This window comes from Grampus griseus (assembly GCF_964374135.1).
Source record: "Grampus griseus genome assembly, chromosome: 2".
NCBI classification, from domain to species: Eukaryota; Metazoa; Chordata; class Mammalia; order Artiodactyla; family Delphinidae; genus Grampus; species Grampus griseus.
In genome coordinates, this window is record NC_139018.1 from 99,849,280 (window position 1) to 99,864,378 (window position 15,099).

General features: G+C 39.4%; 1 protein-coding gene across 7 annotated transcripts in view; it reads left to right on the top strand.

The window, feature by feature from the left end:
* TEX9 (testis expressed 9) overlaps positions 1–15,099 on the top strand; it is a 208,828-nt gene that overhangs the window by 80,234 nt on the left and 113,495 nt on the right. For 5 of the 7 annotated variants that reach the window (XM_082647496.1, XM_082647491.1, XM_082647493.1 and 2 more), the window contains one exon: positions 12,608–12,646. The exons of the other annotated variants lie outside the window; for them this stretch is intronic. In XM_082647496.1, the coding sequence (XP_082503622.1) occupies positions 12,608–12,646 (39 nt within the window). The remainder of the gene's footprint in view (positions 1–12,607; positions 12,647–15,099) is intronic. 7 annotated transcript variants of the gene reach the window in all.

Here is a 15,099-nt window from a genome sequence, read left to right on the forward strand (position 1 = left end):
AAGGAAAGGAAACTACAAACAAGACGAAAGCACAACCCTCCGAATGAGAGAAAATATTTGCAAATGAATCAACAGACAAAGGATTAATCTCCAAAGTATATAAACAGCTCATGCAGCTCAATATTATAAAAACAAACAACGCAATCAAAAAACGGACAGAAGACCTCAATAGACATTTCTCCAAAGAAGACATACAGCTGGCCAAGAAGCACATGAATAGCTGCTCAACATCACTAATTATTAGAGAAATGCAAATCAAAACTACAGTGAGGTATCACCTCAAACCAGTTAGAATGGGCATCAGAAAATCTACAAACAACAAATGCTGGAGAGGGTGTGGAGAAAAGGGAGCCCTCTTGCACTGTTGGTGGAAATATAAATTGATACAGTCACTATGGAGAACAGTATGGAGGTTCCTTAAAAAACTAAAAATCAAATTACCATATGACCCAGCAAGCCCACTACTGGGCATATACCCAGAGAAAACCATAGTTCAAAAAGACACATGCACCCCAATGTTCACTGCAGCACTATTTACAATAGTCAAGTCATGAAAGCAACCTAAATGTCCATCGATAGACGAATGGATAAAGAAGATGTGGTACACATATACAATGTAATATTACTCAGCCATAAAACGGAATGAAATTGTGTCATTTGTAGAGGCGTGAATGGATCTAGAGACTGTCATACAGAGTGAAGTAAGTCAGAAAGAGAAAAACAAATATCGTATATTAACGCACATATGTGGAACCTAGAAAAAGGGTACCAATGAACCAGTTTGCAGGGCAGAAATAGAGACACAGAAGTAGAGAACAAACGTATGGACACTAAGGCGGGAAAGCATCAGGGGGTGGGGGTGGGGGTGGAATGAATTGGGAGATTGGGATTGACATGTATACACTAATATGTATAAAATGAATAACTAATAAGAACCTGCTGTATAAAAAATAAATAAAATAAAATTCAAAAAAATGAAAAAAAAGAAATAAAATAAAAAACAGATATCAAAGAACAAAAGCAAGGAAAAAACCACAAAGCAACAACAGTAAAGTAAAAATAGAAAAATTTTAAATAATATATTTTGAAAAAAGATTAAGAATATAAGAATAAAAATCAAATATAAAAGATAAAATATAATAAAAGCAACAACACCAACAGCTGAGCAAAAAAACCAAAAAAATAATATTAGTACTAAGAATATTTTCCTGGGGCCTCCTCTGTCAGTGTACTTGCTCCCAGAGTGACCCAGTGCCAATCCCCGCCTCCTCAGGAGGCCCTCCAATACCTCTAGGTAGGTCTCTGGACCTGCTGTGGGAACTGTGGAGCCAGCAGAGACTCTGACCTGGCCCGATTCCTGAGTGCACTTGTCCCCAGAGTCCAATGCTGTGACAGCTAGACCAGTCTCAAATGTTGAAACAGTCGTCGTCTGTTCAGGTATTCCACAGATGCAGGATTTACCCAGCCGACATCGGGGGTTTAATCCACAGCTTGTGCAGGTGCATGGCAAGATTTCCATTTCTCTTCCTTAGTCGCACTGCCCCTGAAGCTCAGTTTTGGTTTTGACCCCACCTCACTGTGTGCGCCACCCTCGGGAGTCTGTTCCTTGCCCAGGCAGGAGAGAGCAAAAGCAGCGGCTGCTTGGGGCACCCTTTCTCACTCATGTTGTGGCCTGGATACTGTGGCCACAATTGAAGTGTCTGCAAGTTGCCCGCAGCAACGGGTCCAGCAAACAGTTGGAAAAGACTGTGGCGCTGGCAAATGGGAACAGGGGCAGCCTGCCCCCGCCCGCCCGCATGCCTCTCAACAATGGTTCCTCCCTTTCCAGGCAGCCTGCTCTTCCTCTAGGGTCATTCCTGGCCACACCTCCCCTCACTCCCGTCCCTTCTGCTGTATCCGTGTAGCCCACAGCATTCCTCTCCCTGGATTCGTTCTCCCAGCCCCACGCTTTAGCACTCAGCCCCCTCCAGCATCTTCAGGCTCTTGTCCCAGGCAGGGGTGCCCAGGCCTGATTCCCAAGGAGGCTTTGGGATGGGCAGTGCTCAGGCCCCCGGAGCCCACGCAGGAGGAGGAGACCCTGGCCCAGGCGGGGGAGTGGGCCTGCTCAGATGGGAGCTCCTCCCAGTGCCCGCAGAGGGTGAAGAAGCTGGCGGTTGGGGGTTGGCAAAAGGGCTTATAATGGCTCTGCCCCTTGCACACCACTTGACAATGACCCTGTGCTTTTATGGTATCTCAGGCTTCTTCTGCAGACTTACCCAGTTGTGGAGTTTCTTACTCCTGTCCCTTCAGGCTGTCTTTTCACAGCCAACAGCTGTCCCTTCCCTGGGTCCACACTCCAAACCCCACTTTCTAGCACCCAGCCCCCTTTTGCAACAGGTGACTCGTGATTCAGGAATGTGCAGAGCAGTGGTGTAGACCCTGAATACAGTTCTTACTTTGTCCTGCCTTCCACAGACTGTCTGCTGCATTCTCCTTTGATCCCCCAAACGTGCTTTTCTGTCACAGCTGATTCTCCCACCGTGAGGGAGTTTTTCTGAGTGTGGGGACCTCCGCTCACCTTCAGCTTCTCACCATGGTTGCTGGTCCCTTTTTTGATTCCTCTTTTCTTTTTTTTCTTTTCTTTCTTTTTTTTAGGTGTCCAAAGTTTTCTGCTAATGTTCAGCGGGTGAACTGTGGGAATTGTTCCATCTGTAGATAAATTTGCAATGTACCCGTGAGCGACGAATTCTGCATTCTCCTATTCCGCCATCTGGATTCCCTCCCTCCTCCTTTTAATTTTTGTAACGTAGTAAATAGCTCCTTTTCATTTGTACTATTAATACTTTTAGTTTTCTCTCTTTTTCTTTATCAGTCTAGCTAAAGGATTGTCGATTTTGTTGATCTTTTCAAAGAACTAACTTCTAATTTTGTTGATTTTCTCTATTTTTTATTTTCCATTTCATTTATTGCACTCTAGTCTTTATTTTCTTCTTTCTGCTTGCTTTGGATTTAGTTTATGCTTCTTTTTCTAGTTTATTAAGGCAAAACTTTAGGCAACTGATTTGAGATCTTCTTTTTTAATACTGGTGCTTATAGGTATACATTTCACTCTAAGCATATATTTAGCTGTTCCATAAGTTTTTTGTGTGTGTGTTTTCATTTTCATTCATTTCAACATATTTCCTAATTTCCCTTGTGATTTACTCTTTGACCAACTGATTATTTATGAGTGTGTTGTTCAATTTCCTCATATCTGAGAATTTTCCAAATTTCCTTGTTATTGATTTCTAATTTTATTCCATTGTTGTGGTAGAACATATGTTGTATGATTTCAGTTCTTTTAAATTTATTGAGGCTTTTTTTATGGCCTAACATGTGATCTTTCCTTGAGAATGTTCCATGTGCTCTTGAGAAGAATGTATATTCTGCTGTTTTTTTTCTCATGGTTACTGTGTGTGTGTGTGTGCGTGTGTGTGTGTGTGATGAGAACACTTAAGATCTACTCTCTCAGCAGATTTCAATTATACAATACAGAATCATTAACTACAGTCACCATCGTGTACATTGGATACCCAGAACTTATTCATCTTATAACTGAAAGTTATACCGTGTGACTGACATCTCCCCATTTCTTCTGCCCTCCAGCTTTTAGCAACCACTGTTTGACTCTCTGGTTGTATGAGTTCAATTTTTTTAGAGTCCACAGATAATTGAGATCATACAGTATTTGTATTTTTCTGTCTGGCTTATTTCATTTAGCATAATGTCCTCTAGGTTCATCCATGTTGTTGTAAATGGCAGGACTTACTTCTTTTTTATGAAAGAAAGTATTCCATTGTATATGTATATGTGTGTGGGTGTGTGTATGTGCATGTTTGTGCATGTATATATGTATTTATATTTCACATTTTCTTTATCCATTCATCCTTTGACAGACACATACGTTTTTTTCCATGTCTTGGATAATTTGAATAATGCTGCAATGAACCTGAGCTTCCAAGGTCAAGGTTCTAGCTGATTCATTTTCTGGTAGGCGCTCTCTTCCTAGCTTGTCTTCTCACTATGATGATGTTCTTACTATATCCTCACATGGCCTTTCTTCTGTGTACAGAGAGAGAAGTGAGCTCTCTGGTGTTTCTTCATATAAGGACACTAATCCTATCAGATCAGAGCCCCACTCTTATGACATCATTTACCCTTAATTATCTATATATAGGCCCTATCTCCAAATACAGTTACACTTGGGGTAGGGCTTCAATATAGGAATTTGGGAAGCATGCAAATATTCAGTCCATAACAATGCTTAACACTTAACACAATGGCTATAAATAGTCCTAAAATAGACTAAAGAAGGACCACATTAAAAATACGTGCCATTCAAAAAAAGCCGTAAGACTGAAGTCTGGGAACTACCATGGCAGTTTGTTGGCACATGGATATATATTGATTATTTTATTCACATTGAAAGAGTAAAAGGAAGAGAGAATTCATTTGCAAGAAGACGTAAGAATTCTCATGCTCGAGAAAGACACCTTTGGGTACCACTGTTTTATGAGGTAAGGTCCCATGTTGTCATCCTGAGCTGTGTTCACCCCAATACTTCAGCATTTCTGAATGTGGCTGGAGGACTCATAGGGTGAGGTTGCTGAAGATCTATTTGCTTGGTGAAAGAACAATGCTTCAGGGTCAGAGTGAAGGAAAAACTCAGAGAAGAGCAAAATGCCTGACCCTCAGTTTGCCATTGTGTTGGCTTTCTTCCATTTCTCCCTCGTCTCTACCCTTCTCTACCCTGTTTTCTCCTCCAGAAAGCTGACCTATATAGAGCACATCAATAGGCTTCCTCACCCTTTAGCTTTTACCTGAAGACAATTATCCAATCCAAGTTTTAAAAGAGATAAGGTAAATGGGTGGAAACTGGTCATATGTCAAAATGGAGCTAGATAACGAAAGCCAGTAAGGCCTGAAATTGAATGAGGTGAAGGCCAAAGGAAGCTGATGTTGAGCAAAGACCTTCAGGGTAGGGACTTCCCTGGCAGTCCAGTGGGTAAGACTTCGCCTTCCAATGCAGGGGGTGCAGGTTCCATCCCTGGTTGGGGAGCTGAGATCCCACATGCCTCGTGGCTTGTGGCCAAAAAAACCAAAACAGAAGCAGTATTGTAACAAATTCAATAAAGACTTTAAAAATGGTCCACATCAAAAAAAAATCTTTAAAAAAATAAAAAAGACCTTCAGAGTAGATGGAGAGATTCCCAAGCCAACGTGCATAAAGCTGTAGCGGTTTTTAATATAGTTTGAGCCTTGATTGGTATGGGCCTCTAAGAGCTTTTATAGAAGCCAGAGAAGAGCAGATTTAATGCTCTGGGTTCTTAGCAATAAGAATTCAGATAGCAAGAAACATATCCAAGTATTTAAGTAATCACGGTGTTGCATAAGAACAGAAGACTGCTGCAGTCCAGCCTAAGTCATTATAAAGAAGAATTCAACTACATACTAACTCAAGAAGACAAAGGTCATAGCTGTGAAGGAAGAACAATGATTTTATTTGGATCTAGATGTTGCATGGCATGACACATACTAAAAGTTACTTTCTCTGGAGTAAAATGCAGGAGATTTTGTATTTCTGGAGTAAAATATATTGGATTTTGAATTTCCAGCAGTATCATCTAAGCTATTACAAGAGCCATGAAGTAAAGAGGGGGTAGTCATTCTTCAGGGCCATCACAATTGTCAAAATGAAAACAGCTCATATGTTATTAAATAGGAATGCCACTGCTGTGCTAGAGCTGGGGATAATCTAAAAGCCTCATAATTTTGCCCAACAGAGGGACCCATTTTCAGTCAGGCTGTAATCAGGAAGAAATTCTTCCACCTCAGGGGAATGTTATATATAATATGGTGTGTATAACTATGGTAGGGTTACCAAATATTATATGGGCCTACTTGGGCCCTCAGCCTCATACACTCCTCTCTCCACCACGGGCCGTGTTCTGGTACTTTCATAGAGGCATGTGTCCTACCTCTGAATACCGGGAACTTCTTATGTTCTGTAAAGGAGGCCAGAAGGACAGGAGTCCTGTAAGAACTTCTGTGCCCAAGACAGGGAAGAGGGCACGAAGGCCAGGACCCTTCCCACTGAGAAGTGGAACTTGGCTTAGTTTTGCATTTGATTTATGTGAAGGGAAAGATGATACAAAAGAGCCAGCTAGAACAAGTCTTGTGGGTATGAGAAGGAAGAGAGAATTCATTCTGCACATGTGTGTGTGTGACTTTTGCTGCATGATGGTCCCATCCACTATGGCAGGTGGTCCAAACAGACTCCTGGAATGTAGCTCATCAGTCTTCTCCAGAAGGAAGAAGAGGAATTGGGAGAAAGAAAGCTTCCCCGAGAGGCTCCCTTACAAGCTATCTAAAGTGCTCAATTGATGTTTTATCTTTATTTATTTTTTGTCTTAGATATTATCCTGAATGAGCAGAATGTGCCTCTCCTCCTCAGGAGTTTGTTGCACAAACTTAAGAATGATAAACACAGATGCCTTCCTAGAAATACAGTGCCATTAAACCAGACAGTTGGAAGGAAACTTTGATAACATCTAATGAAATCCAGTGCTCTCATTCATGTCTGGAGATAAGGAACCTCAGGCCCAGAGAAGTTAAGTGAGTTCCACAAGGGCATCCAGATACTTAATGGTAGGAACAAGTATGGGGTTTACTGTAGCAGAGGTAGAGTTGACTACAACTCAGTATTTTATTACAAGTAAAATCCATGTAAGCCAATCACACCCTAGCTCACATACTCAGAAGGAAGAAACTAAACCACAGGTCAAAAGGAAACAAAGTGTCCTCAAACGGCATTGCAGAACCAGTCTAGTTTCTTACACATAAGGTACCTCTCTTATTTTTATCTCGAATGATATTTTATTAATACTTAACCTGGTGGTGAAGCTGAAAAACTCTCTCTCTCGGGAATTACAGAATTACCAAGTGCTTCTGTAATGTGCAACTCGCCTAGACAGAAATAAGCTGTGTTAACAGAGTATTTTGTTAACAATGCTGTTTATCTGGTTTTCTCCATGCTGGGTATTGGAATTGTTATTGTAAAACTCAAATAGGGCCCACCTGGCCCAGTTAAGACTTATTTAACTCAGGATTTTGTAAGACTAGTAGTAGATGTGTTGAGAATGACTAAACTCACACACCTGAATGAAAAAACTGTCTTTTAATATTGATATCTCTTTTAATATGTATCAGAACTGAAAACATCATAAAGCAATTGTTCTTAACTTTGAGGGAACTTTTTGAGATTCTGATGAAATTTATGGATATATCTTCCAGAAAAATTTTTATACACAAGAAGTTTTAGTTATAATTCACAGAAGTTCCATAGACCCCAAGGTCCATCCAAGGAGCCCAAGATAAGGCCCTCTGCTGTATCATGAGTTCTGGTATCATCTTTTTGTTCCTCTTTCTGCCATTTTGGCTAAGGGATTAGTCTCTGTTCTGGTCCAATCTGCATGACTTTCCTGCATCTCCTTCCTGCTTCACCACACTTCTTTTTTGGGATGTCATTCTCTAGGTTCAGGAGCCTTAAAATTCTACCCTGAGAACTCCCTTTATGAGTGCATTGTTTTCACTCTAAGAGGTGTAACAAAATTCTGGCTGCCAATTTTACTTTAATGCTAGGAATGACTTTGGTTCCTTTCTTTGACTCTATACGCCTTTCCTTGTCTGTCTAATTTCTAATGATTCCATATTCCCTCCAGAGCTTAGAGGACAGGGGGAAGGGGAAAGTTTTATGTTGAGTATGTATGCTGTATATAATTAGGGTAGCCGTATAATTTATAATCAAAACTGGTACACTTTGGGAGTAAAAAAGGTGTTATCAATAATTATACCCACACATCCAGCACTGCCCTGACAAACTAGGGCATATGGTCTCACTAACCTAAAACTAAAGTACTGCTTGCTTTCCCTTTGCCCTTGTTGCTTGGGCATATACCTCTCTCAGGGGTCTTGTGAGAAGTAGTGATTAGAACTTGGAAATGAAGAGGTCTCCAAGGTGAATTCAGAGCTAGAACCCAGTGTAGCCTCTCTAATATGCATGGGACAAAGCCCAAGCAGCTTTGTGACTCATCAGTGGTTGTTGAAGCTGCTTTGCAATATAGCCTGCCAGATATGGTAACCCCTGGTGTTCATGCTGCAGCTGCACCAGGCTCAGGAACTAACCTGTGTGCTTTCTGATTTTTCCTACTTCTTGGAAACCCAATCCCACTATATAATTCATGGATCAGAGTTCCCAGTGGGTGTGAATGATTAGTGGGTGTGAAATGGTCAAATAAGAATACACCAGGGCTGCAGTAACCAGGCTGGAAGTTGGACATTAGCACTTAAACCCTCCTGTCCCAGGGCACACTCAAAACACAAATGTGGCAAACCAGAGTCAAGGGCAGAGCACAGAATGCTCAAGTAAAGAAGCAACTGCTTTATGCATTCATCTGTCAGTGGACATTTAGGTTGTTTCCATGTCTTGGCTATTGTGAATAATGCTGCTGTGAACATAGGGGTACATGTATCTTTTTGAATTACAGTTTTATCTGGATATCTGCCCAGGAGTGGGATTGCTGGATCATATGGCAACTCTGTTTTTAGTTTTTTGAGGAACCTCCATACTGTTTTCCATAGCAGCTGCATCAATTTACATTCCCACAAACAGTGTAGAGGGTACCTGTTTCTCCACACCCTCCCTAGCATTTACTATTTGTGGACTTTTTGATCATGGCCATTCTGACTGGTGTGAGATGATACCTCATTGTAGTTTTGATTTGCATTTCTCTGATAATTAGCGATGTTAAACATCTTTTCATGTGTCTGTTGTCTATCTGTATGTCTTCTTTGGAGAAATGTCTATTTAGTTCTGCCCATTTTTTGACTGGATTTTTTGTTTTTTTGATATTGAGCTGATGAGCTGTTTGTATATTTTAGAAATTAATCCCTTGCTATTTTTTAATCGAGTTTTTTTTTGGATGTTGAGTTGTATGAGCTGTTTATATATGTTGGATATTAACCCCTTATGAGTCATATCATTTGCAAATATCTTCTCCCATTCAGTAGGCTGTCTTTTTGTTTTGTTGATGGTTTCCTTTGCTGTGCAAAAGCTTTTAAGTTTAATGAGGTCCCATTTATTTATTTTTGCTTTTATTTACTTTACTTTAGGACATGGACTCAAAAAAATATTGCTGTGATTTATGTCAAAGGGTATTCTGCCTATGTTTTCCTCTAGGAGTTTTATAGTATCCAGTCTTACATTTAGGTCTTTAATCCATTTTGAGTTTATTTTTGTATATGGGGCTAGAGAATGTTCTAATTTCATTGTTTTACATGTAGTCCAGTTTTCCCAGCACCACTTATTGAAGAGACTGTCTTTTCTCCATTGTATATTCTTGCCTCCTTTGTCACAGATTAATTGACCATAAGTGCAAGGGTTTATTTCTGGGCTCTCTATCCTGTTCCATTGATCTATGTGTCTGTTTTTGTGCCAGTACCATACTGTTTTTATTACTGTAGCTTTGTAGCATAGACTGAAATCAAGGAGCGTGATTCCTCCAGCTCTGTTCTTCTTTCTCAAAATTGTTCTGACTATTTGGGGTCTTTTGTGTTTCCATACAAATTTTAAAATTATTTGTTCTAGTTCTGTGTAAAATGCCTTTGTTACTTTGATAGGGATTGCACTGAATTTGTAGATTGCATTGGGTAGTATGGTCATTTTAACAATAATGATTTTATTAATTTTGTCTTTTAACCTTCCTACTACCTTTCTAAGTGGTTGCTCTACTGCCTTCACTGTATGTTGGCCTTTACCAATGAGATTTTTCCTTTTGTAATTTTCATATTTCTAGTTGTGATCTTTTCTTTTCCACTTAGAGAAGTCCCTTTAACTTTTCTTGGAAAGCCAGTTTAGTGCTGCTGAACTCTTTTAAGGTTTGTTTGTCTGTAAAACTCTTTATCTCTCTTTCGAATCTGAATGATAGCCATGCCATGTAGAGTATTCTTTGTTATAGGTTTTTTCCTTTCATCACTTTGAATATATTGTACCACTCCCTTTTAGCCTGCAAAGTTTCTTTTGAAAAGTCAGCTTATAGTTATGTAACTTGTTGCTTTTCTCTTGCTGCTTTTAATAGTTTCTCTTTATCTTTTTTTAATATAAATTTATTTATTTATTTTTAATTTTTGGCTGCATTGGGTCTTTGTTGCTGCGTGCGGGCTTTTCTAGTTGCGCTGAGTGGGGGCTACTCTTCGATGCGGTATGTGGGCTTCTCATTGCGGTGGCTTCTCTTATTGAGAAGCACGGGTGCGCAGGCTTCAGTAGTTGTGGCACACAGGCTCAGTAGTTGTGGCACACTTCCCGGACCAGGGCTTGAACCCGCGTCCCCTGCATTGGCAGGTGGATTCTTAACCACTGCTCCACCAGGGAAGTCCCTCTTTATCTTTTTGATATTTTAATTATAATGTATCTTGTTGTAGTCCTCTTTCGGTTCATCTTGTTTGGGACTCTTTGTGATTCTTGAGCCTGGATGTCTGTTTCCTGTCTCAGGTTAGGGAATTTTTCAGCCATTATTCTTCAAATAAGTTCTTGCCTCTTTTTTCTCTCTTCTCCTTCTGGGGCCCCTATAATTCAAATGTTAGTATGCTTGATGTTGTCCCAGAGGTTTCTTAAATGACCCTCATTTTTTAAATTCTTTTTTATTTTTTTCTATTCAATTTGGGTGATTTCCACTACTCTGTCTTCCAGTTTGCTGAAGTTTGCTACTTCCAGTTTGTCTTCCAGTTTGCTACTCTGTTCTTCCGTATCATGTATTCTACTGTTGATTCCATCTGGTGGGTTTTTTGTTGTTGTTGTTTGCTTGTTTTTGCCATATCATGGATCTTAGTTCCCCAACTAGGGATCAAACCTGCGCCCCCTGCAGTGGAAGCACAAAGTCCTAACCACAGGACTGCCAGGGAATTCCCTCTAGTGTATTTTTAAATTTTAGTTATTATATTCTTAAGCTCTGTTTGGTTCTTCTTTATGTTTTCTGATTTTTTGTTAAGATTCTCACTGTGTTCATAGAGGCAGTAATTTGAAAGGAGCCTAGTCAGACCCACCTGCTGATCTTGAAGGGCCTCCTGGTGAGGCAGGAGGCAACTAGGACTCCCACTGGGAATATAGGCACTGGCAGCAGCCATTTTGGGGAGCTCCTTCTATCATGAGGTCACTGGTGCTGGCAAGCGCCATACTGGAATCTTTCTTCTAGTGCATTAGCACCAGGAACTGACCCATCCACCAGTGGACCAGCAGCAGTTCCAAGAACTCCCAGGCCACACAGCCATCTGTGCAGGGACCTAGCCCTTCCCACACATGGGCTGGCAGCCACCACGTGAGGCAGGCCATGACAGCCAATCAGGCTGGGGACTAGTCCCTCCTATCAGTGCACCCACAGTACTCAGCCCTGCCACAGCCTGGGTAGAGGGCATCCCTAGAGCATATAGCTCTGGTGACCAGAGGCAAGTATGCTGCTGGGCTCCATAGAATGTCTCATAGATAGTTCCTCTGTAAATAGTTGTAATTTGTGTATGTCCATGGGAGTAGGTGAACTCAGGGTCTTCCTACTCCACCATCATGGCCACCAAGCCTTCTCTAGACTGTTGCTTTAACAAGTTTATATCTTTCTGAAGCATACAAAGATACATCTGCCTTTCCATGTGTAGGCATATTATAGGCCACTGACACAGTAGAAATAGTATATGGGAGTATGTAACTTGCTCCATCAAAATTCCCTTATGCAGTAGTAAGTAGAACCTTGAGTACTGATATATCTCAACACTTGTGCTAATGGTATAAGAAAGAGGATAGGTGTGGAGGTAGAGGAAGGTAATATATGAACAGAGTCCTGAATGAACTGAGAAAGTGAACCATGTCAAACTCTAAGGAAGAGTGTTCTAGTCAGAGGGAACAACAAGTGCAAAAGAGGTGGACACATGCTTTAGTTTTGAGGATCAGCAAGAATGCCAGTGTGGAGAGAGAGGAGTAGGCAAAAGTTAGGGGAGCAGGCAGATCATGTGAAGTCTGATAGGCTTTCATAAGAATGAGTTTCAGTTTAAGTATGGCAGGAAGCCACTGAGAGTAAGCAAGGGAATTATCTGATCTGATTTGCATTTTTAAAAGCTCACCATGGTTGCTATATGGAGAATGAATATTTGGGGGCAAGTATGGAATCAAGAAAGACATTGCAACTGTACAGAAGTGGTGGCAGGGTGGAAGGAGTTTAGTATGGAAGGAGTGAATGAGACGGAAAACTTTGTTCTGTTTCCTGGCCAGAACCCCATCTCTGGTTCATCATTGCGATAATATTCTTAATATTATTTTAGGATTCCTTATTCTCCTGGGCCTTAAATAGACATTGTAGTACATGTAGAAATGCTTCTAGGTAACTTGAATGCTAGTTACAGTTGGAGTCTAAGAATTCTTTTAACGTTTTATTGAAGTATAGTTGATTTACAAGGCTTCAGGTGTATAGCAAAGTAATTCAGTTATATATATATATATATACATTTTTAATATATATATTCATTTTCACTTTCTTTTCCATTATAGATTATTACAAGATAATGAATATAGTTCCTGTGCTATACAGTAGGTCCTTGTTGTTTATCTGTTTTACATATGGTAATGTTCAACTGTTAATCCCAAATCCCTTATTTATTCCCCCCCCACTTCCCTTTTCCCTTGGGTAACCATAAATTTGTTTTCTATGTCTGTGAGTCTATTTCTGCTTTGTAAATAAATTTCTTTGTATCATTTTTTTAGATTCCACATATAAGTGATATCATATGATATTTGTCTTTCTCTGTCTGACTTACTTCACTTAATATGATCATTTCTAGGTCCATCCATGTTGCTGCAGATGGCACTATTTCATCCTTTTTTATGGCTGAGTAATATTCCATTGTATGGATATATATATATATATATATACACCACATCTTCTTTATCCATTCAGCTGTTGATGGACATTTAGGTTGCTTCTATGTCTTGGCTATTGTAAATAGTGCTGCTGTGAACACTGAGGTGCATGTATCATTTAGAATTAGAGTTTTCTTATTTTCCAGATATATGCCCAGGAGTGGGGTTGCTGGCTCATATGGTAACTTTATTTTTAGTTTTTTAAGGAACCTCCATACTGTTCTCCATAGTGGCTTCACCAGTTTACATTCCCACCAACAGTGTAGGAGGGTTTCCTTCTCTCCACACCCTCTCCAGCATTTATTATTTGTAGACTTCTTGATGATGGTCATTCTGACTGGTGTGAGGTGATACCTCATTGTAGTTCTGATTTGCATTTCTCTAATAATTAGTGATTTTGAGTATCTTTTCATGTGCCTGCTGGCTGTCTATATGTCTTCTTCGGAGAAATGTCCATTAGGTCTTCTGATCATTTTTTGATTGGGTTGCTTGTTTTTTTTTGATATTAAGCTGTATAAGCTGTTTGTATATTTTGGAAATTAATCCCTTGTCGGATGCATCTTTTGCAAATATTTTCTCACAGTCCATAGGTTGTCTTTTCATTTTGTCTATGGTTTACTTTGCTGTGCAAAAACTTATAAGTTTAATTAGGTCCCATTTGTTTATTTTTGCTTTTGTTTTCATTACCCTAGGAGACAGATCCCAAAAAAGTATTGCTGCGATTTATGTCAAAGAGTGTTCTGCCTATGTTTTTCTCTAAGAGTTTTATAGTATCCAGTCTTACACTTAGGTCTTTAATTGATTTTGAGTTTATTTTTGTATATGGGGTTAGAGAATATTCTAATTTCATTCTTTTACATGTAGCTGTCCAGTTTTCCCAGCACCACTTATTGAAGAGACTGTCTTTTCTCCATTGTATATTCTTGCCTCCTTTGTCACAGATTAATTGACCATAAGTGCGAGGGTTTATTACTGGGCTCTCTATCCTGTTCCATTGATCTATGTGTCTGTTTTTGTGCTAGTACAACACTGTTTTGATGACTGTAGCTTTGTAGTATAGTCTGAAGTCAGAGAGCATGATTCCTCCAGCTCTGTTCTTCTTTCTCAAGATTGTTCTGGCTATTTGGGGTCTTTTGTGTTTCCAAACAAATTTAAAATTTTTTTGTTCCAGTTCTTTGAAAAATGCCATTGGTAATTTGATAGGGATTGCATTGAATTTGTAGATTGCATTGGGTAGTATGGTCATTTTAACAATATTGATTCTTCCAGTCCAACAACATGGTTTATTTTTCCATCTGTTTGTGTCATCTTTAATTTCTTTCATCAGCATCTTATAGTTGAGTACAGGTCTTTTGGCTCCTTAGGTAGGTTTATTACTATATATTTTATTCTTTTTGATGAGATGATAAATGGATTGTTGACTAAGTTTTTTTTGTGGATCCAAGACACCTGACTGTATAATTTTCTCTAGCAGTGTTCAGAAGCCCAGGTGTATAATGAAGGCAGATGGTTAAATTAATCTAGAGTCAAGGTTTTGCTAGACATGTCTGGGGGATGAACAAAGGGGCCAAAATAATATTACCACAATTCTCACTAAATGTTAATATGTTAATCCACTACATATTACAAGAGAATATTACATGGTAATATTACATGGTAAAGAGAGGTAAAGAGAATATTACATGGTAAAGAATATTACATGTTAAAGAATATTACATGGTAAAGGAATATTACCTTACCTATCAAGGTAGGTAAGAGGACAGTAAGAGGAATGGTAAAGAGAGGATGGGAGAAGGAGGGGGAAAAGAAAGAATGTCAAAAGGTACTGTCTAACAAAATAAATTATGAATGGTACAACTTCAGGTTTTTTTAGGAGAGTAATCCTTCCTGGAATTCCTCACATCATGTTACATATCTGTAATTTACTTTATTTTTTTCTTTTTAAGAACTTTTTATTATTTTCAGATTGATCTTTTTAAATCAACATAATAGCATCTCAACTTTCCCTAAAGATACAAGTAAAAGAATTTTTTCAAGTCCCTCCCTACTTCCTGAAAATATTTCTTTTGCTGGGTGTTATTTGTGCTGAATGTTCAGATTGGTTCTTCAGTCCCTCTCTTTGA